Source organism: Rhododendron vialii, chromosome 3a (genome assembly GCF_030253575.1).
Source record: "Rhododendron vialii isolate Sample 1 chromosome 3a, ASM3025357v1".
Taxonomy (NCBI): domain Eukaryota; kingdom Viridiplantae; phylum Streptophyta; class Magnoliopsida; order Ericales; family Ericaceae; genus Rhododendron; species Rhododendron vialii.
This window is the reverse complement of record NC_080559.1, coordinates 11,611,439-11,634,372: the sequence shown is the minus strand read 5'-3', so window position 1 is coordinate 11,634,372 and position 22,934 is coordinate 11,611,439. Positions and strand designations below refer to the sequence as shown.

General features: G+C 41.1%; 1 protein-coding gene across 1 annotated transcript; it reads right to left on the bottom strand.

Annotated features, from left to right (window-relative positions):
* Window positions 1-16,731: 16,731 nt before the first annotated feature.
* On the bottom strand, window positions 16,732-22,694 carry LOC131320999 (glucomannan 4-beta-mannosyltransferase 1-like). Its single transcript, XM_058351967.1, has 9 exons — window positions 20,461-22,694; window positions 19,094-19,192; window positions 18,754-19,006; window positions 18,327-18,437; window positions 18,074-18,210; window positions 17,872-17,985; window positions 17,566-17,765; window positions 17,257-17,451; window positions 16,732-17,123 (listed from the first exon to the last, which is right to left on the bottom strand). Exons 1-9 carry the CDS (start codon window positions 20,773-20,775, stop codon window positions 16,964-16,966), a joined length of 1,584 nt encoding a protein of 527 aa, XP_058207950.1. The 5' UTR covers window positions 20,776-22,694; the 3' UTR covers window positions 16,732-16,963.
* Between the last annotated feature and the right edge of the window lie 240 nt (window positions 22,695-22,934).

The window sequence follows — 22,934 nt, the reverse complement described above, 5'->3', positions numbered from 1 at the left end:
TTATGAAGAAAAAAAAAACTTTTTCCTGCCACTCTTGCTTCTATAACTCATTTTTCTTTGTATTCAGTGACCTACAAAATATTTTAACTTCCATGTATCTGCTACGGTGACAACACAGAAGATACAATTTTTAGCCATTTTTAGGACATTTTTTTTGTATTTCTTCTTGTTTTCCTTTTTCTCTTTCCCCAATGGAGAGAGAGAAGATCGTCAAAGATTTATCACCCACCAGGCCACCACCAAAAGGGAAAAATCAATAAATCAAATTTATGGTAAACCTCTCAGTTGGTTCTATGGTAGAAGGTGCATACCTCATTAGGCAGACCCCACAAGCTGCGGAGATAGAAATCTGCTCAGATTCAATGATGCCTGGGGCAAGCCTCTCAGCCCCTCCAGGATTTGTGGGTACCCAAATCTGCATATAATCACACGAGGTTGCAAGTTAATATGAAAATGGAAAATCAAGAACTTACATGAGTACATGCCTACTTACAATCACCAACATATTTACTATAATAATAGGTGCTTTAGGCAAGTGAAGTTAAGTATTCTAAATTCTAATTCAAATAGGTGGAACTTATTTTAGAAACAAATAAAGCATCTCAGATATTACAGTTTGCCATATAATGCTGGAAGGGTGCTGGCGACCACAATCTGGCTGCAGTGGTGAAACCTAAAACTCCAGTTTTCGCGAATTCAGATTAAATCCCTTTCTTTTCTTTTCCTTTTTTCTGAAAACACCACGAAATCCGCATCAAATAAAGAGCAAGATAGTCTGTTATCGAGGATAGTGGATTCTGGTTGCCATTTAGTGGAAAGATCCCCCTCATTGTTGTTCTACATGGAATTTGCACATGAGATCAATATTAGTAATCAGCACATCTGGCCTTGCATGCAACTTTCAAGTACTATTGCATGTTTCTTGTATTCCTCACCAAGATTGTCCCTCTAACTGTGTGTGCATTTGCTTCTCTCATACTATTGCATGATAAGCACGTTTTCTCATTGCAGAGTTTGCCCGATTCTTGACACCCACTCCTTCCTTCTGGTAGTTGGACTAAATTTGCTATTTCACCTGGTAGAAACAATGTCAAAGTAGATGAAAATAACTAGCACTTGCCAAAATGATAATAGCACTGCACTGTCCCTTGGATTCTTATTAAGATACGGACATATTATAAGCCCAAAACTATGTCCTTGTGGGTATGACTATAAGAGTAGGTTTGAACTCCTCCATGGTGGTATACGAAGCCTAATGGTTTATAGAAGAACAACTAAGGTAGCACAGACTTATAGTTTCCGCTGTAATGTATCTTTTGCATACCTGGTGTCAATATAGCATGCAGGTATGGGCTTGGATCATCAGGTTCTAGTTTGAACACAGGTCCATAAATTCAATAGGTATGTCACACAGTCGAAGCTTATGACAAATGTCTTAATGGTTATGTACTACACATTATGGGACCCATCCCAATGAGGATATATAATCCTAGAGCATCAATGTGAAGGAAATACTTTTGTCCGCGGCCTTAACACTCTCTGACGACTTCAATCTACCATAACATATGCCTCCTATATATATGCAGTACTACATTATTACATGCCTCCTATATATATGCATTGCTGGATAATGTAGGCTGAAAGAAGCCCATGCCAAAATAATTCCAAGCCTTTATAAACTAAGATTTTGAAGAAAAATGACCACATCGAAAAAATATCACTTAGCGGGAACCAAAGCTGTATATTCCTTCACCTAACATCATATAATCTGGGTACAAGAAACTAAGCATTTTACCCGAAAAAATCACTCCAATTGCTGGATAATGTATGCTGAAAGAAGCCCATACCAAAATAATTCCAAGCCTTGATCAACTAAGATTTTGAAGAAAAATGACCACATCGAAAAATATCACTTAGCGGGAACCAAAGCCGTATATTCCTTCACCTAACATCATATAATCTGGGTACAAGAAACTAAGCTTTTTAACCAAAAAAATCACTCCAATTACATAAATCCAAGATCTAATTTCAAAAAATGCAACCTAAATAAAACAAACTCGAGAGCATCAACTTGACAACCATGTCTACATACCGATGGAAGACTACAATGTCAGCCCTTGAAAGGGTTTCCATGAACTTCTCATGCTTTAATATGAAACACGGGAAGGCAGAGGAAGGATGCCACCATATGCGCCCAAATGAGACTTTGAGTTGAATACCTTCGGGGAAATACTCAGAGTGACCAAGTAGCATCCATTTGGAATCATCTTCTGGCAATCAAAACAGCATTTATGCATATGTGTATAATGTACATACCATCACAAGATACAGAATATTTGCCAAGAGTACGAAGAAATATAAATGACATAAGCAAATTTCTAGATCCCAATCAAATACCAGCAGAGCAGATATATGTATCCAATACTAGTGAGACCCACAGCCTAAAAAAGTATTTCTTGGAGAATAAATACCACTTTTTGAAATCACTCATTACTCATTAGTATATGACCCTATACGGAACTTGAGCTTCTACGATGTGTTCGGATCCTGAATTATTCATGGAATTTAGAGTGAATGCCAAGTAAATGAGCCTTGTCTACAATATTTTTCTTCAGAAAGTAATTAAGCAGAAAATGGAGTTTTTTATACTAATAACTCTTTGTTCTTGTCTCTCTCCAAGGGCAACAAAAAATATCAGCCTGTTTGAAATCATGTTATGCTCTTATCGCCTTAAAATCATCTCAGACATACCAAGCAATACAATTATTCACGGAAACAGACAAACACAATAGTGTTACGGCTTCGACACCAATTCTTTAAAATCACTCACCAAGAAAATGAGGAAAGCAACATATTCCAAAGCATTTTATACTAAGTCGTATCCTTATACGTTCACAGTAGTTCAGTAATCATCGATTTTAAGCGAGTAACTCCAATGGTACATTGCATGCAGTGGCTTTTATCAAAAGACAATCGAATGTAAATCATGTGAAAGAAAACATAGAGAAAATTAGATAGAGGATTCACTGATACTTATCTTGAGCATTGGAAAATCGAGTCTGTAAGGAGCATAGTTGTCATCATCCTTCAGTTGATTTTAACTATTAAACTCCAAATGACAATCAAAGTGTTCAGCTGGTGCACACACATACAAGATGACAAAGGAAGTCCAACATAGGCAAATCTGTATCCCTTACTATCTATAAGATAAAATGAACAAGAAAGATAACACGGAAAAATCTATTAGGGTACATGAAAAAGGAAAACATAATTACTGCCTAGTGCCTACCCACGATAATTACTATATTTTCTGTCTCATCTTCCATTTTCTTTCCTTTCATTCTCTCTACCTTACTCTTTTTCCTTTCTTCACACCTCAGTGGCTGTCTATGATGCACAGACACAGATACGGACACAGGGACACAGGAATTCTAAAAAAATAAGGACACGGACACGACGGGAGACACGCCACGTGTATATTTATTTATTTATATAAATATATAATTTTAGTTTGACAACCAGAAATTTTTAAAAAAAATTACAATTTGGCATCAAATTTTTTTTTAAAATACAGTTTGACCCCCAAATTTTAAAAAAATTATAGTTTGGCCCCCAAAAATTTTAAGAAAATTGCAGTTTGTCCCCAGCCGTGTCCCCGTAAAAAATTTAAACTAAATTATGGGACACGCCACATGGTGTGTCCTGTACGTGTTCCCGTATCCGACACTGCGATACTTCGACCTCTAGAGGTGTCGATGCTTCATAGGTGGTTGTTTATGTGGCTTCTGTTACTTCTATTACTGATGCTTAAAACTCTTTTTACTAAAAAAAATACAGCTTTTCTGAACCTATGTAGCTGCCTTATTGACATGTAAAATCTAGAGCATTGTGTGATTTAAAGATCCTAGGGACACCATAAATGGAATACATGCATCATTTAAAGCGGCAATTCTAATGCAAACGTACAACTATATTACCATATAACGCACAAATCGTAGAAACTGAAAACTAACGAAAAATTACCTTACTAGATTGCAGTGGCATATATTCCCTTACTATATTCCCCCATGGGACTAAGAGGAGATAGAGCTCAAAACAGGAAAACTAAGAGTCCATGATGCTCCAACCCTAGTCCCATGGGGGGAGAGAGAGAGAGAGTCCATAATGTTTGCAGTGGCATATCTAGATTGCAGTGTCATATCTTTAGATTAATTCTGATTTTGTCCACACACAAAAAAACACTATAGATCAATTGAATCTCCTATTGTAAGCTCTGATGTTTTAGTTTGACTAACAACCACCCGTATTAACTACACCAGAAAAAATGTTGTTTGCAGTGTACAACACCATACAGTATACAGCATGCTGTGAGAGAGAGAGAGATAGAAAAAATACCTTGAGTTCTAGTTGAGTAATCGAACACGAAAGAGTTGACTCCCATTATACATCTATATAGCTAAATAAGTACCCCAAATGCTACTACAAAACTGCAAAAGTATGTTCGATTGGAAGTTCAAACTTCAAAAATGAGGATACCCAGATAAAGGGGAAACCAAAAACTAACCTTGGTTCAAGAGTCTGCTACATATGGGAAGTACCTGCACGAAGGGGGCAATCTTTCAAGCTCAACTAACAGCTCCAAAAATTAGTGAATATGCAAGAAAAAAGGAATGGAACCCACATCAATCGTGACCACAAAACTATTGAAATCTCAGAATAAGCGAAAAGCATAACCAGAATATTGAACGATAGAATCGAACAGAGGGATGAAATGATACCTGTCAAGAACATGTGGGGTGCCTCTAATCTGTGGAGAAACAGCTCTAGCTGGTGCAACAATAGTGTTTTGAAGCTGATAAAGTACAATTTGTTGAGTAAATTAAGGAGAACCAAGCATACCTCTCTTACTCGCGACCGATCGGCCGAGGCAGTACACAATCTCAGTAAAATTCGGAACAAAGAGTACCATTTGATTGAAAAACTTCCGGAGAATCCCAATCGAGTGGCAGAGGACAGTAAAATCTGGAACAAAGTGTACCATTTGATAGAGGAAATTCCGTAGAAATTCTTTTCTCCGGCTCCTGATCGAACAGCGGAGGAAGACAAGTTGAGTGAAGAAGGAAAAACATGCAATACCTAAACTACGCCAACGGAACACACACAAGAACAAAATGACAGGCAAAGCTTTATAGGGCAGTATCGTAGTTTCATCACGTGGCTTGGCTTGCCATCGTTTGCTCCTTTTATACAAGAGTATTGATCTATCTTAGATGCAAGCTAGAAAAGAGATCAAAAAGATCTTTTTCCAAAAATTCCTGTTTGGTTAACGCATAGTTATCCTCAATGGATATTTTATTTCTATTGTCAGTCGATCCTTAAATATTAGGAGTCATAATGGGTGGTTGTATACAGAAATAACCAAATGACATAGAAATTTTGAAGGAGATAGAATCATAATCAGGGTAACAAATGCTGATAAAGAGGCTTAATGGAAATTACTTATTTATCTTCGTCCATTATGTTTACCTCTCTCTTTATAAGTATCAACCAATTCCCTATGCATACATAAACGGATTTTCGTAACACAAGGATCCTAGTATTGTCTTCAAAACAATATTTACTTTTAATTGTCATATGGCCAAATCCAATCACGCTTGACTATAGTCCAGAGAGGAAGGTGTCGATGAGTTGTGGGCATTAATGTAGACAAATTTTGAACATGGCTCGTATAATGTTTTTTCCTAAGTAACTCATAGCAGAAGAGATTATACCATTTTGATAACCTATTCTTTCACTAACGTGGAGTTTGATTTTCTATTTCTTGCCACAGAAATAGAAACACATAGGACTACATGGAATATAAGTGAAGGAAGGAGAACACATAACGTTAGTGTAAAGCAATGGAAGTTATGCATACAAACTGATAGGATTGCATGCGCTTGAATTATGCATATTCACGCTAGCCCTATACATGCACAGACAGCTATATACAAAGTACAGCAAGAGGGGGGGCAAGAGAGACTACCAGGAAGGTCAAAAACTCAAATTCATCCTTTTTTGCATCACTTCATAAACACATGAATATATAGAGAAACCTGGCAACTTGACTCTCAATGTTCATATAGGGCAAATACCATCTCCGCTTTTAGTACTAATGATGACATCTCCGTGCACAAAAATAGCAGCATCTTCCTCACTTCAACTTCCATCTTGAAGAATATTCGCACAAAATACAAGTTAGAATCAAAGCATCCCCCACACTTAGTGAAATATTGACTGAAACTTGAGTCCAAGTTTAAAAAAAAAAAAAACCCTCGTAAATCCCTCTGCAATTCTTTACTCGAACTCATATCAAAATTAATTTTACTAAAATTTTGTTTATCCAAATCAAGTGTCCTTCCTTTGCTCAAAATTTTTCAAGGCCAATTTGGGGTTTCCAAATTAACCACTATGCCTTTATTACATTTGCGGAACTTGGGGTTACCAATTGGGGGCCTAATATCTAATGAAGCTTTTGGTCAGATTCAATCGATACTACTTTTAAATGTACGAAGGATTTTTCTACTTTTTGTTTCCCACAAATGCCACAACCACTTGCAATTAATACTTGCCCCATCCTGCGTCTCTTCCCAACCGACACAAGACGGTTACAAACCAAACACCAATGGGTGCCTCTTAAATAAATAAAGTACTTACAAAACGGTTACAAACTAATTATATCCAAAGCAAGAAAGGGATTCCCATAACAAGTTCGACAAATCCAATCAAAGAAAACAGTCAATGCCAGGAGACCTTCTATAGCAATCCTCAAAAAACTGAAGTACCACTACATAGGTTCACCTATTAACAAAACTAAGCAGAGACAGCAATAAATAGTTACAACGCGAAGAAACATGTTTCACCCACTTCTTAACCTATTTCAACTAAAAGAAACATCCCATTCATGGGAAAAATGAAAAACCTTATTGTATGGGGGGTTGACCAATCTAGCTGCCACTGTTGCTAACATTCCACCCACCTCCACCGCAATAAGGTATACCTTTGCAGTCCATAGCTGTATGTCCAAATCCCCTACACCTTAAACAAGGTATACCTTTGCAGTCCCGTTCCAAATGTCCTGGAAACAAACACTTCGGGCATTTCTTGAAGGGAGCAATATCTAAAGCATATCTGCCACCGCCCCCATAACTGCAACGTTCCCAAGTCCTTCCAACATGGTCATAACCACCCAGTCCACTGCCCCTCTCTCCGCCTTCATCCTCCTCTCCAAGACTGTGATTAAAACAACACAAAGAAAAGGGATGATCTCGTGGATTAACACAATGAACAAATAAAACAGTCAACTATTTTCTCAAACAAGAAAAACAAATAAAACCAGAATTTTATTGTGAAAGAGAGAGAGAAACAACAATTGGATGGTTTATCATTGACCAATTGAAAGGGTTGCTCAAGTTCCTTGTCGTTTTTATCAGCTGGACCAAACATACTTATGTAAAGCTTTCATACACGTATAAATTGATTTGAGTTATGCAAGTCTGGTGACCAAAGCCAGCCACCGATTGCGGTAGTTCTCAAAGTTCTGTCCTCCTCAGGACCAAAAATAAGAAAACACTCCATCGGTGGAAAACTCTTTGCAGATGTTCTCCTGTCTGAAGGACTGGGAATTGGACAAGAATAAGGTAGCATACTAGCCTCTGTCTTAAATGAACAACCCTTGTGTAGTTTATGATGATTTTTTCTAGGTCATGCAGCCTTGGGGCAGTTTACCTTTACTTTGCAACTGAGGTGAGATGAATGATCAGAATGGTTGAACTCAGTTGAAGTACACCTTGCTATGCAACTGATAACTTCAAGTGACATATGATACAATCACTTATATCATGGTGGGCAATCAATAGGGTGGATATTGGCAACAGTGTTCTAATAGTCAGTATAGAAGGCCAACTGGTAGAGGAAAAAGGCTAGAGAAAAAGCAGTTTTGAAATCATTCTTCGTAGCTTCACAAACCCTAGTAACCTACTAAAATAAGTCCCTTCTTTCCGGAGCAAAAAAGGTGAAACCAAATAAACCCTAATGAGCCGTCAGAACCCTAGAAACCAACTAGGATGAAGAAACGGCACAAACAAGAGTATGCAGTGGGAGAAACAAAACAAAACAAAAAAGCAAAAGAGAAGGCCATAATACCGTCTTCTTCATCTTAGTCGTCGTTGACGGCGTCACTGACTCTCCGTCGATGACGTCGACCGGTTCTCTGAACATGTACAAAGACCAATAAACAGCAACACATTGAAATCACTCAAAAAATTTAAAAATAAATGAATACGAACCATTAAAATCACTCATCTTCGTCGACGTTCAACGTCGACGGGTTCTCTCTCGTCCTCTTCAGCATCGAGTTCGTCTGGACAATGCGAGCTAAGAGGAAAACAAAAACGTGAGCGCAACAGATTTCGTAACGAAGGTTTCCGAAATCCACATTATCGTGGAGTGAAGAGATATCGTCGTCTGAGATTCGGTTGCTTCCGGCCATTTTCTGGAGTGAAAATTAGGGCACGAAGACCCCTAGGATTTGTGAGCAGGAGTGATGAGAGAGAGAGAGAGAGAGAGAGAGAGAGAGAGAGAGAGTTTTTTTGAACGTAGAGAAAGAGGGGTTTATGAAAGGGATTGAGAATCGGTTTTGTGGGAGGAGCACGCGAGAGAGACGTTATCGGTAATCGGTTTAGAGAGAGAGAGAGAGAGAGGAGCGTAATCGGAATATGAGAGAGCGTAACGGAACAACGTTTAAAATAAAAAATAATAATAGTAGTAAGAGATTTGGACCGAAATACATCTTTTGAAATTGAAAAGGATCAACCCCTCAAGCCTTGTGTTTGCTCCATCTATGAGAGTTGCAACCACAAACGAACCCCTTCTCCTCTTGAATTACTACTAATTCTGGGGGTGAGTCCCACATCTGCACACCTTCGATGTGTGGGGCTCACTTGAAAATTTGATTGAGCATGGCAGATTTTTCCACCTGCTGTTAATGCTAGTTCTGCATCTCAAGCGTGTATTTGAGAGCTTTAGATTCATAGGTTCACAAAATGATGACCACCTTGCCAATCGATCAAATAGTTGAGAGAGAGAGAGAGAGAGAGAGAGAGAGAGAGAGAGAAAAAGAGAGATAGAGACAGTTCGATTAAAAAAGTGAAGGCCAAGCTTCGGTTTGGAATATTTGGCTTTAACAAGCCGAAGTGTGCCTCAAATTCTGTTATTTGCAAAAATCAATTAAAATCAAAGGGAATTGATTTTGCCACTCTCATTTTCTCTAATGTAATTTCCATTCTCTCACATAATAAATCATCTAATAAAGACATACAGAAGAGTGACATTAGCAAAAAGGAGAGTAGCAAAATCACTCCCCAAACCGGAATATAGCAAGTCTTTCATTAGAAACGAAAAAGGGGTCATTTTTAGTGCGTTAGATGATGTAGTGCGTCTTGGCGTGCTTGATTTTTATCATGATGGCTATTTAAATTGTTTAGTTTGTGAAAGTTCGCGTTCGGTAACCTTTTCAATTTTTAGTTTTTTGTTTTTAAGGAACTAGAGGTAGAAACAGGTTTATTTTTTCATAAAAACAAAAACAAAAAATAGTATTTGGATTTGAGCCAATATGATTTCCTACATAACCTCTATTAAAAGTATAAGTAAAAGACTAACAGTTGGTTGTATCCATTGGATGACGAAGGTGCCCTTTAGTAAAGCAAGCTTACAAGCAAAGAACTTTGGCTATATATCATTGCGAATTTCATGATACTAAGGTTGTGTTCCACAACCCAAATAAGAACTTATTTTTTATTGAATAAGAAGGCTTGTTCCCCAAAATATAAGAAGGAGGTGCTTATTTTTCAGAATTTATATAGGAACCAATGGGTGCCGGAGAGGGAAATCGTATTAGCGGCGGCACCGGGTCATCTCCGGCCACCGGACGGCCGATCCGAGCCGTCCAAAAATTCTTAAAAAAAAAAACCGAGGGGGCTTACGCGGGAATCAACGGCATCCGAGGTGTGTAGGGTGCATGATCCGAGCACCCCTTTTCCGTGTATATATGATCATCACATATACACGGAAAATGGGTGCTCGGATCAAGCACCTTACACACCTCGGATGCAGTTGATTCCCGCGATGGCTCCCTCGGTTTTTTTTTTTTGAATTTTTGGACGGCTCGGATCGGCCGTCCTGTGGCCGGAGACGGCCCGGCGCGGCCGCCGGTACGATTTCCCTCCGCCGGCGCCCATTATCATAGCAACAGTCTTATTTTTTGTATAAGGCAACTTCAAGCTAAAAAATCATGTGTTTACGCAAATAATTTTCCTATCACTATGGATCTTGTTTGATAGATCTCATTGAGATCTTTAATACGGTGCAAAAAAATTGAATTTTTTTTTTCATTTACATGATTTTTGAGTTTGAAAATGTGAAAGGAACTTTTTATTTGGGTTTTGTGGAATGACCCTTCTTATTTTTTAAGGAGAAGTGGCAAAATAAGTACTTATTTTTTAAGAAGGTTTCCGGAACGGGGCCTAAACCTTTAATCAGTGATATTCACTCTTTTATCATTGTTATTTTCTTTAGGTGTTGAGAAATAATTCCTCACTATAGGCAATTGCAATTTGCAAGGGATTGGCCATTTATCATGCAATTTCACTTGGATATAGCCAATCTGGAAAAGACACATTCCTTTGCAGCATAAAATTTCAATTTAGACTGAAAATTTACACAGGATAACAATCTCCAAAGTTTCCATATGATGCACCTAGTTTTGATTCAAGTGTGCTTGTCGCAAATAATGGTAAAATTTATGAGATCCTGACAATTATCAACCACAAAATTATCGAATCACTGGAACATTGTGGCAGTTGTCTATTATAGTGATTTAGCGTTCTGTCCAGGCATTAAACAATCTACCAAGAAAGCTCCCTATGTTTAAAAGCACATGAATTGGTGATTCTGAAAAGCAATGGAAAAAGAATTATCAGATACATGCTCTCGAATAAGAGAGTAGTGCTATTGGTACCGACGGTACCATAGGGAAAATGTACCGACGGCCACCGGACGGCCGTCTCCGGCCACCGGACGGCCGATCCGAGCCGTCCAAAAATTTTAAAAAATAAAACCGAGTGGGCCTACGCGGGAATCAATGGCATCCGAGGTGTGTAGAGTACTTGATCCGAGCACCCCTTTTTCGTGTATATACACGTATATACAAATATACACGAAAAATGGGTGCTCGGATCAAGTATCCTACACACCTCGGATGCCATTGATTCTCGCGTAGGCCCACTCGATTTTATTTTTTAAAATTTTTGGACGGCTCGGATCGGCCGTCCGGTGGCCGGAGACGGCCGTCCGGCGGCCGTCGGTACATTTTCCCTATGGTACCCGTCGGTACCAATAGGATTTCTGCTCGAGAATAATGAGTGCCTGAGTTTTTATTACTATGGGTTTTATCTTGCGCTTTGAAAATAAAATAATTCCTTGGAATTCAACTAACATGTGTAAGAAAGTAGATGCGTGTTAGAATAAGAAATGTATAAGTCTTATGAAATCTGATTAGAAAGTTAGATGTGAATGCTTCTTTTGAGCTTAAGCATATTGAGAATTTGCTGAGCCTGAGGTAGTATAATTAAGCTCCTTGCCATGGAAGTCAACCATAAGTTTATGGAGGGAAAATGATATATTTGTGTAGGGGTTCGGTTCGACGGGACCTTAACCTGAGTTAGTATTCCTCCTCCGCTGCTCCGTTCCCCTGCCTCTAGACCTGCAACAAGTCACTAGGGCTAGAGTAACCCAGTGACCCTCCAATGATCAAGTCAGACCTCAGGGGAGAATATAGATCTAGGGTTAGGAAAGAATGACATACCTCTCAAAGATGAGTATTCCTTTGTATTTATAGACCTAGGTTTACTTGGCCTCCAAGCTAGCGCGTGGAGGTCACGCTCAGGTAACCGCCTCGGGTGACATCATAGATGACGCACCGGATAAGGTGGTTACGGAGCACATGGCCAGGTTAGCCCTTCGCGAGGATTCTTCTAAGATTCTTTTCGATGATGTGTCTCATTAGGCGTAGGAGGCTTGCTCGGGAGCCCTCGGTGTTGTGTCTCCGAGGTCGGTACGGAGCCTTCGATGGTATGTCTTCGGGGTCGGTACGGAGCCCTCGGTAATATGCTTCCGGAGTCGGTACGGAGCTCGGTGGTATGTCTTCGGAGTCAGTATGCAGCCCCATTTATTTGGGCCACTACAATAGCCCCTCAACTTCTCTCGACCTCTTATTGGTTTGGGAGGAGTTGACGAGTAGTATGGCCGAATGTTTTAATGTGTACGAAGCCCCAGAGAGATGTGTCGAGCCTCATACTTGTTGTTCGTCGGTTCGTGGGCTCGGCTTCGGAAAACCTAGGCACGAAGTAAGCACCGGAAGGTTTCCGTTGATTCATAGGCTCAGCTTCGGGAAACAAAGGCACGAAAGAGGCACGGAAGGATTTCGTCGGTTTGCGTGCTCGGCTTCAGGAAACCAAGCTGAGGCACGAATGAGGCACGGAAGGATTCCGTTGCTTCGGGGGCTCGGCTTCGGAAAACTGAGGTACGGAAGGGTTCCGTCGCTTCGGGGGCTCGGCTTCGGGAAACCGAAGCGCGAAGGAGGAACGGAAGGGTTCCGTCGATTCATGGGCTCGGCTTCGGGAAACCAAGGTACGAAGGAGGCACGGAAGTGTTCCGTCTGTTTGTGTGCTCGGCTTCGGGAAACCAAGCCGAGGCATGAAGGAGGCACAGAAGGATTCCGTCGCTTCGGGGGCTCGGCTTCGGGAAACCGAGGCACGAAGGAGGCACGGAAGGGTTCCGTCGCTTCGGGAAACAGAGGCACGAAGGAGGCACGAAAGGGTTCCGTCGCTTCGGGGGCTCGGCTTCGGGAAACCGAGGCACGAAGGAGGCACGGAAGGGTTCCGTCGCTTCAGGGGCTTGGCTTCGGAAAATCGAGGCACGAAGGAGGCACGGAAGGGTTCCGTCGCTTCGGGGGCTCGGCTTCGGGAAACCAATGCACAAAGGAGGCACGGAAGTGTTCCGTCGGTTCGTGGGCTCGGCTTCGGGAAACCAAGGCAGGAAGGAGGCACGGAAGGGTTCCGTCGGTTCGTGCGCTCGGCTTCGGGAAACCAAGGCAGGAAGGAGGCACGGAAGGGTTCCGTCGGTTCGTGGGCTCAGCTTCGGGAAACCTAGGCACGAAAGAGGCACAGAAGGGTTCCGTCGGTTCGTGGGCTCGGCTTCGGAAAACCAAGGCACGATGGAGGCACGGAAGGGTTCCGTCGATTCGTGGGCTCGGCCGGTTCGTGGGCTCGGCTTCGGAAAACCAAGGCACGAAGGAGGCATGGAAGGGTTCCGTCGGTTCGTGGGCTCGGCTTCGGAAAACCAAGGCACGAAGGATGCACGGAAGGGTTCCGTCGGTTCGTGGGCTCGGCTTCGGAAAACCAAGGCACGAAGGATGCACGGAAGGGTTCCGTCGGTTCATGGGCTCGGCTTCGGGAAACCTAGGCACGGAAGGGTTCCGTCGGTTCGTAGGCTCGGCTTCGGAAAACCTAGGCACGAAGGAGGCACGGAAGGGTTCCGTCGGTTCGTGGGCTCGGCTTCGAAAAACCAAGGCACGAAGGAGGCACGGAAGGGTTCCGTCGGTTCGTGGGCTCGGCTTCGGAAAACCAAGGCACGAAGGAGACACGGAAGGGTTCCGTCGGTTCGTGGGCTCGGCTTCGGGAAACCTAGGCACGAAGGAGGCACGGAAGGGTTCCGTCGCCTTTTTCTTTTGGGTGAGAGACGAACTGGCTCTTTGCTCGAGCATTTTTTAGCCGTTCGCGATACCCTTTGGCTTGGAATTCCAATAGGCCATCATCCTCGTTGGCAGCCTTGGTGAAACTGGGGGTGGGCTCACGGCGGCCCTTCCTGATCCGGACTAAGTGGGTGGAGCAGGCGGAGACGCTTCCGGCATCAAGCCTCTCGAAGGCAGATTCCCGTGGGGTCTTCTGGGGTTAGGGGAACAAGAACGTTCCTTGCGCCCTGCACCCTTTTCGTTGCGGCCCTCCTCCGGTGGTTCAAGGCGGTCTTTAGCCGAGGGGCGAGATCGATGCTCCTGCAGATGGCCTCTGCAATTGTGAGGAGGGTTGTGATGGCTTCTTCGTCTGCCATGGCTCCCGGAGGACTGAGAGGGAGAGATCTGAAGAAGATATTTGATCTCGGCCAACTTGTCCCTAACGTGCTTGTCGCGCTCCATGACCGTTGTTAGGTCGTTGGTCTTCCGCTCCAGGTGGCGGATGTAGGTGTGGAGTTCGGCGGCAGCCTCTGCGTCCTGCGTCGAGGTTTCGGTTCCGACTCCGATGGACATGTGGGCCTTTCCCTGGGCGCTGGCTCTGTTGGAGTCCAGGTTGTGGTCTCCGAGAGAACCGAGTCCAAGGGTGGTTTCGCTGAGATGAGGGTCTTCGACTTCCACGATGAGGGTCTTCGACTTCCACCATAACTGGTTCAGGAAGCTTGAACGGAGCTCTTGGAAGGGAAAGAGATGAATGACTGAGAAGGTGGCTAGGTCCCCAGTAGAGTCGCCAATTGTAGGGGTTCGGTTCGACGGGACCTTAACCTGAGTTAGTATTCCTCCTCCGCTACTCCGTTCCCCTGCCTCTGGACCTGCAACAAGTCACTAGGGCTAGAATAGCCCAGTGACCCTCCAACGATCAAGTCAGACCTCAGGGGAGAATATAGATCTAGGGTTAGGGAAGAATGACATACCTCTCAAAGATGAGTATCCCTTTGTATTTATAGATCTAGGTTTACTTGGCCTCCAAGCTAGCGCGTGGAGGTCACGCTCAGGTAACCGCCTCGGGTGACATCATAGATGACGCATCGGATAAGGCGGTTACGGAGCACATGGTCAGGTCAGCCCTTCGCAAGGATTCTTCTCGATGATGTGTCTCATTAGGCGTAGGAGGCTTGCTCGGGAGCCCTCGGTGTTGTGTCTCCGAGGTCGGTACGGAGCCCTCGGTGGTATGTCTCCGGGGTCGGTACGGAGCCCTCGGTAATATGCTTCCGGAGTTGGTACGGAGCTCGGTGGTATGTCTTCGGAGTCAGTACGGAGCTCCATTTATTTGGGCCACTACAATTTGAATTTTCAATTAACGGTGCTTCACAATGCGGAGTGCTTGGTGAATGGTTGAGATGGAAAAATACTTCTTGTCCTAGAGTTAAAATACTGATTTTGATTTTTGAGACAACTGAGTGACGAGCTGATAGAAACTAGTGCTTCATGGTTATTTCCAGGTAGCACTAGCAATTTTGAAAGTGAGGACTGAATGAGTAAACTTTTTTTTGTAATAAATGACACCATCAAACTTTTGGTTTTCTATATCCTGGACAATTTAATTCATTTTCCTCCAATTGATAAAGTGAGATAACGAACCGAATTGAGAAAATCTAGCTCTTAACTTTGTACAGTCACATTTGACTTACTTAGCCTGTGTAATGGAGAAATAAATGACCAAAAAGAGAAATGAATTAACTAACCATTTGTTAACCTTTTGAAATGAATTAAGCTTCATCGTTACTGGCTGCATGTTTCTGCTCTCTGTTTTTTTTCACTTGAAGTTTGAAGCTTAGAATAGTTTAAGGGCCTCTCATGATGTAATTGCTTGATGGCTCAAAATAGCAAAATTAGAAGTTAGAGAATTTACTGTGACAATTAGAGCCAAGTTGGAGCAGCAGCAGCCGCAGCACATGTTAATTTGTTATTGTTATTAAGTTGAGAGCGCCATTTGTTTCCACTGTCACTGTGAAAGCTTCCAGAACCATTTTTGTCTGAATAAATTTTCAGTGACCATCAGAGACTAGCTCAACCAACAGCAAACTATGTCAGATGATTGCAGCCTTACACTAGGTAGGCTTCCATGTAAGGTTTATTCAGGAACAGCCCCACGAAGGTTTGGACATTTTTGTCAAATGGATGATAGGCTTTTCTCCCTTGGAATAAAAAAAAAAGCCGTGAAGGATAGTGGTTGGAAAAAATTTGGAGGTCCCTTGGAGCCTATGAAGCATCGACACTCCTAGTGATCGCCGTAACCATGTCGAACACTCTCGGGACACGCAGGTACATGTATGGACACTGCACGTGGTGCGCCTATTAAATTTTAATATTTTTGGTGATGGGACACGTCCGGGACACCTGTGGCGACACGGGCCGTTGAAAAAATGTGATTTTTATAGACTAATAAGCTTTTCCAGGGTAAAATTTGTATAACTTCAAAACTATTGGGCCAAGTGTGTGATATAAAGCATATGTGTGTGTATAGGCACCATCACCTGATAATGCATTTGATAGGAGTACTAACTTAAATATTTAGAGGTTACAATGTAGGGTTGCATAAATATATTCAGAAGAAAAGTTTCATGTCCCCTGCCATGTCTTTGTCCCAATTTTTTGAGACTTTATGTGTCCTGTATCCGTGTCTGTGTCTGTATCCGTGCTGCATAGGGTTGTATCCTTGTTACATAGGGTTGGAGCTTTTCTTGGACAGGGCTCCCATGATTATTCCATATCCCTGGTATGTTTCTTAGTCAGCAAAGTGTGGTGGCCAGTTCTGGTTCTTCCAGCTTTGTTCCCCTTGGATCAGGAACATTTCTTCTATAAATTTTTAACGCAAACTGGAGATGGTTAGTTCATTGAGTACATTTATTGAGAATACAATACACACATTATCTGGACATCGCATGTTATTTTGTAGCATATGATACATTGGAGAACCTGTTGCTTATTTCCTGATAATATCCCTAATAACTTGTGCACTTACACTTATACTTGGTACACTTAACCTCCTAAATCACTAGTATCCTATGGTGTATACTCAACCATCTACAACATGAGCTAAAATTCCCTCAAGGCTTCATTTTGGGATGAAGAGTTCTAGTTAGGGATAAATGTCCCAACATGCCCAAATCCGATTATGAAGAAAGCCCCTGCTTGCAGTAACAGGTATACGAAGAAATGATCTTTCCCAAAGAGCAGATTGTAGATTGCACAGTGCAGCATAAACATGCCCATTATCAGCTCCAAGACATGGATCCTGTTGTAAAATTATGCATTAGGAAATTTAACAAGATATTTCATCATGTTCCATATAGTGCATGTTTATTTTGACAGCCGATATTTTGTTGGCTGAATGAATCGTTGAGTGAAAGATATTCTTATCTAAGTACCTTTCTCCAATTCGTGATTGAGGCTTCTTTGATATTTTGGCGTTGCACTTTTGCTTCGAGGTGTTCCCTAGCTTCTCAGTCACGACCCATTCATTTACGCGGTTAGCTTCTAGAAGTCCTATGATTGCTGCCTTAGATCGATGTAGAGACATCACATTCTCAAACAGGATCCAGAAGACAAGAAGATGCATAGACCTGTGTCCAAATAAGCAAGATATCTCCTGGAAGTCAGTAGGGTTCAGAAGAAATTGTAAGAAGGTAAAACGTAGTTGTGTACTCACTGTACTGCATAAAGTGGATTATATATACCTTGGTGTGCAGACAGCATTCAAAATGGTAATTGTTGCTGGAAGGTATATGGCTATCGGCTTGGGAAGATGAACTTCAGGAACTAAGACACTCACTGGAATTATGATGCAGTAAAAGAAGAAAGTGACCCAGTGTGCTACTATCTTTCTTACGAAAAAGAACGCGTAAATGACATGAAATTTCTTCCAGATTGACACCCTCTGCATAAGATAACAAAGGTATTGCTTTAGTTTCCTTGCAAAGCATACCTGTGTTCAAATCACTGTAAAACCAACTCCTTATAAACAACAAAGTTAGTATTCTCACCTCACAGAATATGATTTCCTTGGTCATTTTCCTGAATAAGTTAGCTGGGCCACATGACCAGCGGTGCTGCTGATATCTATAGGCCTTAAAGGTACTTGGGAGTTCATTTTTGACCTGTAAAGATAGATTTGCTTGATCCACTGAAAAACTGGGAGAATTCTAGGAAGTGTGAAGTTGAAAGTTATTAGGCCGGAAAACTTACTGCTAAGTCCCCCACAAAGACAAATTTCCAACCTTTAAGGCTAGCCCTGACCGCGAGATCCATGTCTTCTACTGTCGTTCGATCTTTCCATCCACCAGCATCATTCACTGCTTGTATCCGCCAAACTCCAGCAGTCCCTGCATTGTTGTTTGGAAAAATCTTCAATTTTATTGGGTAAGAGTAGTTTCTACTTTCTTGCGCGCTAGCTAGCAGGCAGAAATGTATCAACCAGGGGTAATTCTGGTGTAGTTACCATTGAAGCCAAAGAAGGAATACATCGACGAGCCAACTTCTTGTTCGACAGAGAAGTGATAGTCTAGCGACATCTCTTGGAGACGAGTCATCAGACATTCATCCGCATTAACTGCAGGGATTGGAGGTAGTAGTGGGTTAACTTGAAGATAAGTGCATTACCAATGTGTCTGAGCTTGTCATTTCCGTTCACTTGCCACGTTTTTTGCTATGAATTTCATGCATGCGTGATGGCACAAAGAAAAAATTAACCTAGTTGATAATAGTAGCCATTTGTTTCACAATACCACATAGCTCTTATTCAGTTAATTAACTTAATTTTTTACTTGTGACAATTTTGGGTGACCCCAAAAATAAGAAGATCAAGGGTAACTGGATAAAGCTATCTGCAGCATACTTTTGGGATATTACAATGTTATTGTCCTTACCAAATTTCCATCTGGCCTGAACCAAACCCAATTCTGGGTTCTCAAGAAGATAAGGAATTGTCCTCCAAAGAAAATCTTTGTCAGGTTGAAAATCTGCGTCAAATATTGCTACAAATTCACACTCTTGCACATATTGCTTCTGCAGTCCATCGCGAAGGGCTCCAGCCTTGTATCCATTCCTGTTATTCCTTGTTTCGTACTTAACATTCACCCCCTTTTCTACCCATTTTTGGCACTCCAACTCCACCAAAGCCTGCATGTACGTACACGCAAATGAGATCCTAGCAATTTGTATATGTAAGAGACTCTATTATTAGTCCTTTTGAGGTAAACAAGATACCCTTAGGACTTCGTTGGTGGAATCATCAAGGACCTGGACAATTAAGCAATCTGATGGCCATGAAAGCCCACATGCAGCCCCAATTGAAAGCTTGTAAACCTAGAATAGAAAAAGAAGTGTAGGGGATTAATTCAAGGTACTACCGTTCTAGAAAATGGGACCGCATCATACATTATTATGGTTGGAAGATTTATGTGTATAGAAAAGGCTTCCGGTTGTACAGCTATGCGAGGGAACTATCTTGTTATGTAAGCTATGTTGCTTTTGGAGCTTAACAAGGAAGTGAAAATTATTTTGCCCTTAACTATCATAACTTAAATTGGGGATGAATGTCACCAAAATACTATCACGACCATTTCATACAGACAAATGCAGTTGAAAATTAGCCAGGTCAGCTCACCGTTGTGATTGCTTGTATAACATAAGAAACAGACAGTAATGATGGCATGTGATGAAATTTTACCACCGACTGCCATTTTTGTTTCTTGTCTAGTTGTTTAGTTGAAGATTGTTCACTTGTAGATGGTTACATCATGACATGCTAGCTAGGCATTCTGGTTCATGCTGCACGTATGGAAATGTATGTGCAACCAAAGCTTAGATATTATAATGATAATTTGACAGTCTTCACTGGCATTATCCAGTTGTGGCTCCTGATTTGTGACATATGTCACAGTTTCAACATATGCAACATAAAAGGAAACTTGATCACTTCTAGCACTAAGTAAGAGCAAATCGTGCCAATTTACTTATTATTGAACATTGTAGTCTCCTAAAGGCTAAATCTAGAATATTAGTTTACAGGATTGTCATGCAAAAGAGGTATCCAATGTTGCTAAACCAGGGAGGTGGATCATCATCTACTTGATTCTGCTTTTGGAATGCAGAACTAGAACTGATATACTTTCAGCCTTATTCTTTTATTACTTGATATCGAAAAGGTGTCTTTAAGTATGGTCAAACTCTATATTTTGGTACATCTTTGTGCTGGATGTAATCAGAAAACCAGTTTTGTTGCGAAAAAACATGGTAAGTTCGAATCTAATAAGGTAACTACTACCAATCATTGCACGATTGTAAGTTTCCTTCTTGAACGAATTTATTGGTCTACATCACACAGTGAGTTTGAATGCAATCAATGGGTGGTTTGTTGTTAAATGCTGGAAAATCCTCTTGGCCACGAAAGCAGAATCAGTAATAAGTAATTGTCTGTCACCTGCTACGGCTATGAACTTGTGATGCCTGATTCCCTGAAGAGTTTTCTAACGGTAAAAGCTGATGGTTCATGCGCTTAAATGCATGAATAGTGTGGACTGAGTTCACAGAATATGCAGACAACTAAGTAAAAGCAGTGATAGTGAAGCTACCTCCTTTTCGTTGTACATGGGTATTTGAATTAACACCAATGGATAGCTTTTGTTGCGCTCTAGGTCTTCTTTCAGGTCATCCAACTTATACTTGGTGTACCTTTTCTTCCCCAACAACTTTACACATATGATTACAATGGCCATGTAAACTCGTTCGACAAAAAGCATAATAGACATCCCCAAACATAAGTGAATTGCTATAGATAGAAGGGGTACAATCACAGGAATTCGTATATGCTGCCAACCATAACTGAGACTACCTGTAACGTCAACTGCTACTCTCACCTCAGGCTTCTGGAAAATTAAATTTCTCATGGTTATGAGCTATGCTGTACAGAGAAAGAAATCCCAAATTTATGGTCTAGAAAGGGATAATAAATTTTTGCACTTATGAGTTGAGCGAACAGGTTGATACATGAAGTGCATCAAGTGGTTGCAGAGTTTTTGGGGATGCAAATATTACTTTAAATAGAAATCGATGAAGCCACAGTTTGGGGATTCGGTGGAGGAGTTCAGTACGAGTAGTTAACTGGCAAAAGTTAGAGGTATTATAGAGTAAAGGTGCTGCAATGTATTACATGCCAGCTGGTATTCTGTCCTTTCCCGCCAACTTACATTGCAAAAATTAGAGTCAAACTATTTAGATTAAGGTCGTTATTAATGTCCGTGTTACTTTTATTTTCTGGAGCAGTTGTCTATTTTTACATGGAAACTGAGTTCAGTCTTTCTCATAACTTAGTATCATTTTATATTTTGTTTGCATGAACTTCTGTAAATCCAAGCTACCTTGTCAAGTTGGTTTCTTATATCCTTTCCTCACATTCAAGTTTTTATGCTGTGGAACCTCGCGCAAACTTTGAAGAGAAAGCAGTGCCACACTTGTCACCGAGTTGTATCATATGGTATTGTAACGGCTGGATTATTTTGTGATCTATTAATGCAATGGTGTACACTCGAATAATCTAATTTGGTGGTATACGTGTTATTTTTTATATGTTAGATGCAGAATAAAACTAAGCTGGCAATTTTTATCCTTTACCTGATTGTGTAAATGCTATGTTTTTCTTTATTAAGGCTTGGATTTTCCTTTCTGGTACCAATATTTGCCCTCATTTTTACATTGGAACCTTAGCTTTGACTTCTTTGAAAAGACGAGGACAGGTTGAGAATTTCTGGTGAGTTGGAAATTACAAAATCATATGATGAACGCCAGAAGGACTTGATTGTTTTTTTCTCTTTGTTGATCATACTGCTGTAAATGAATGAGTTAACATAACTGGATTAATAAGAAATTCAGAATAAACTCAGGAACATGCCAAACTCAGAAGTGGACAAAAATGTTTTGGATTTATGCCAACATGATGTAAACTCAAAATGTCTTATGTGCATCTAGGTAGGTTGTCGACATTGAGGTTTAACACCTCATCTTGGTTGTTGGGTTCCTCACGAAATTTAGTTGCTATGGAGGGATACGATTGACACGAATGAGGTTGTCTACCCGCACAATTTATTGTTTAAGATTATCCTTTGGAAGTTAGTCGAAAGACCGAGGTGGTGAATCTACTGTTGATTCCATAGTCATTGCATAGCCAAGTCCAGCTATTAATAACAAATTTATGCTCATATTTCAGCTGCAACATGAGTTTAATAAAATTAATAGGTACAGATTGAAAGTAATGTTACCTAGATTCCTACAAAAATTATCAAACAAGGTCTCCAAATCTACAGGAAATTATCAAACATGTTCCTCAAATCTACAGAAATTAGAAGTATAGATTCTGTTGGTTTGCTTTTCCGTTGACTTGGTAATTATGGTTTTCATAGGGGTAGGGAACATGTTAACAGTTTGCACTGCCTAATGCTCTAATGTATGGCTTGTCACACTTTCTATGACAGGTGCACATGGTGCCTTATGATGCTAATAGTGATACCAAAATCGTTCAAAAATGATCTGCATGGGTTCAAAGTACTGATCCTGTTGCTTTGTTATGAATGTGGCTATTAGTGATCATTTTGAGAACTTGGCTGTTGTGACAGAAGCATTAATACATTGCTTGTTATTTTTTGTTTTTCACTTTGACTCTAGCTACTTGGTTTTTTTTTTTCCCGGCCCACTCCTATTTGGGTCCTTCACAGTTATAGATTTCCTTCTCAAGTGAGTGGATCCTGGCTCGTAAGGTGAACCCAGGATGCAAACTAAGGCCCTTGGGAGTCCTTCTGCGTCTATCGTGGTCTGCAAGGTCAGTCTTCCTTCTGTCTTTGCTCTATTAGGTAGATTGTTTTCTATAAAACTAAAAAGGCACGAAGATGGGACATGACATGACGGATTAGTTAGCTTAATCTAGTTATAATCATGTTTTGGTATGGAAGAGACATGATTTCATCATGCTAGTTTGTAGGGATGGAGGGAGGGAGACTCCCAACACTCCTGCTCAAGCTAGTGCATTTTTATCTTAGTATGTAGCTTGTTAAAT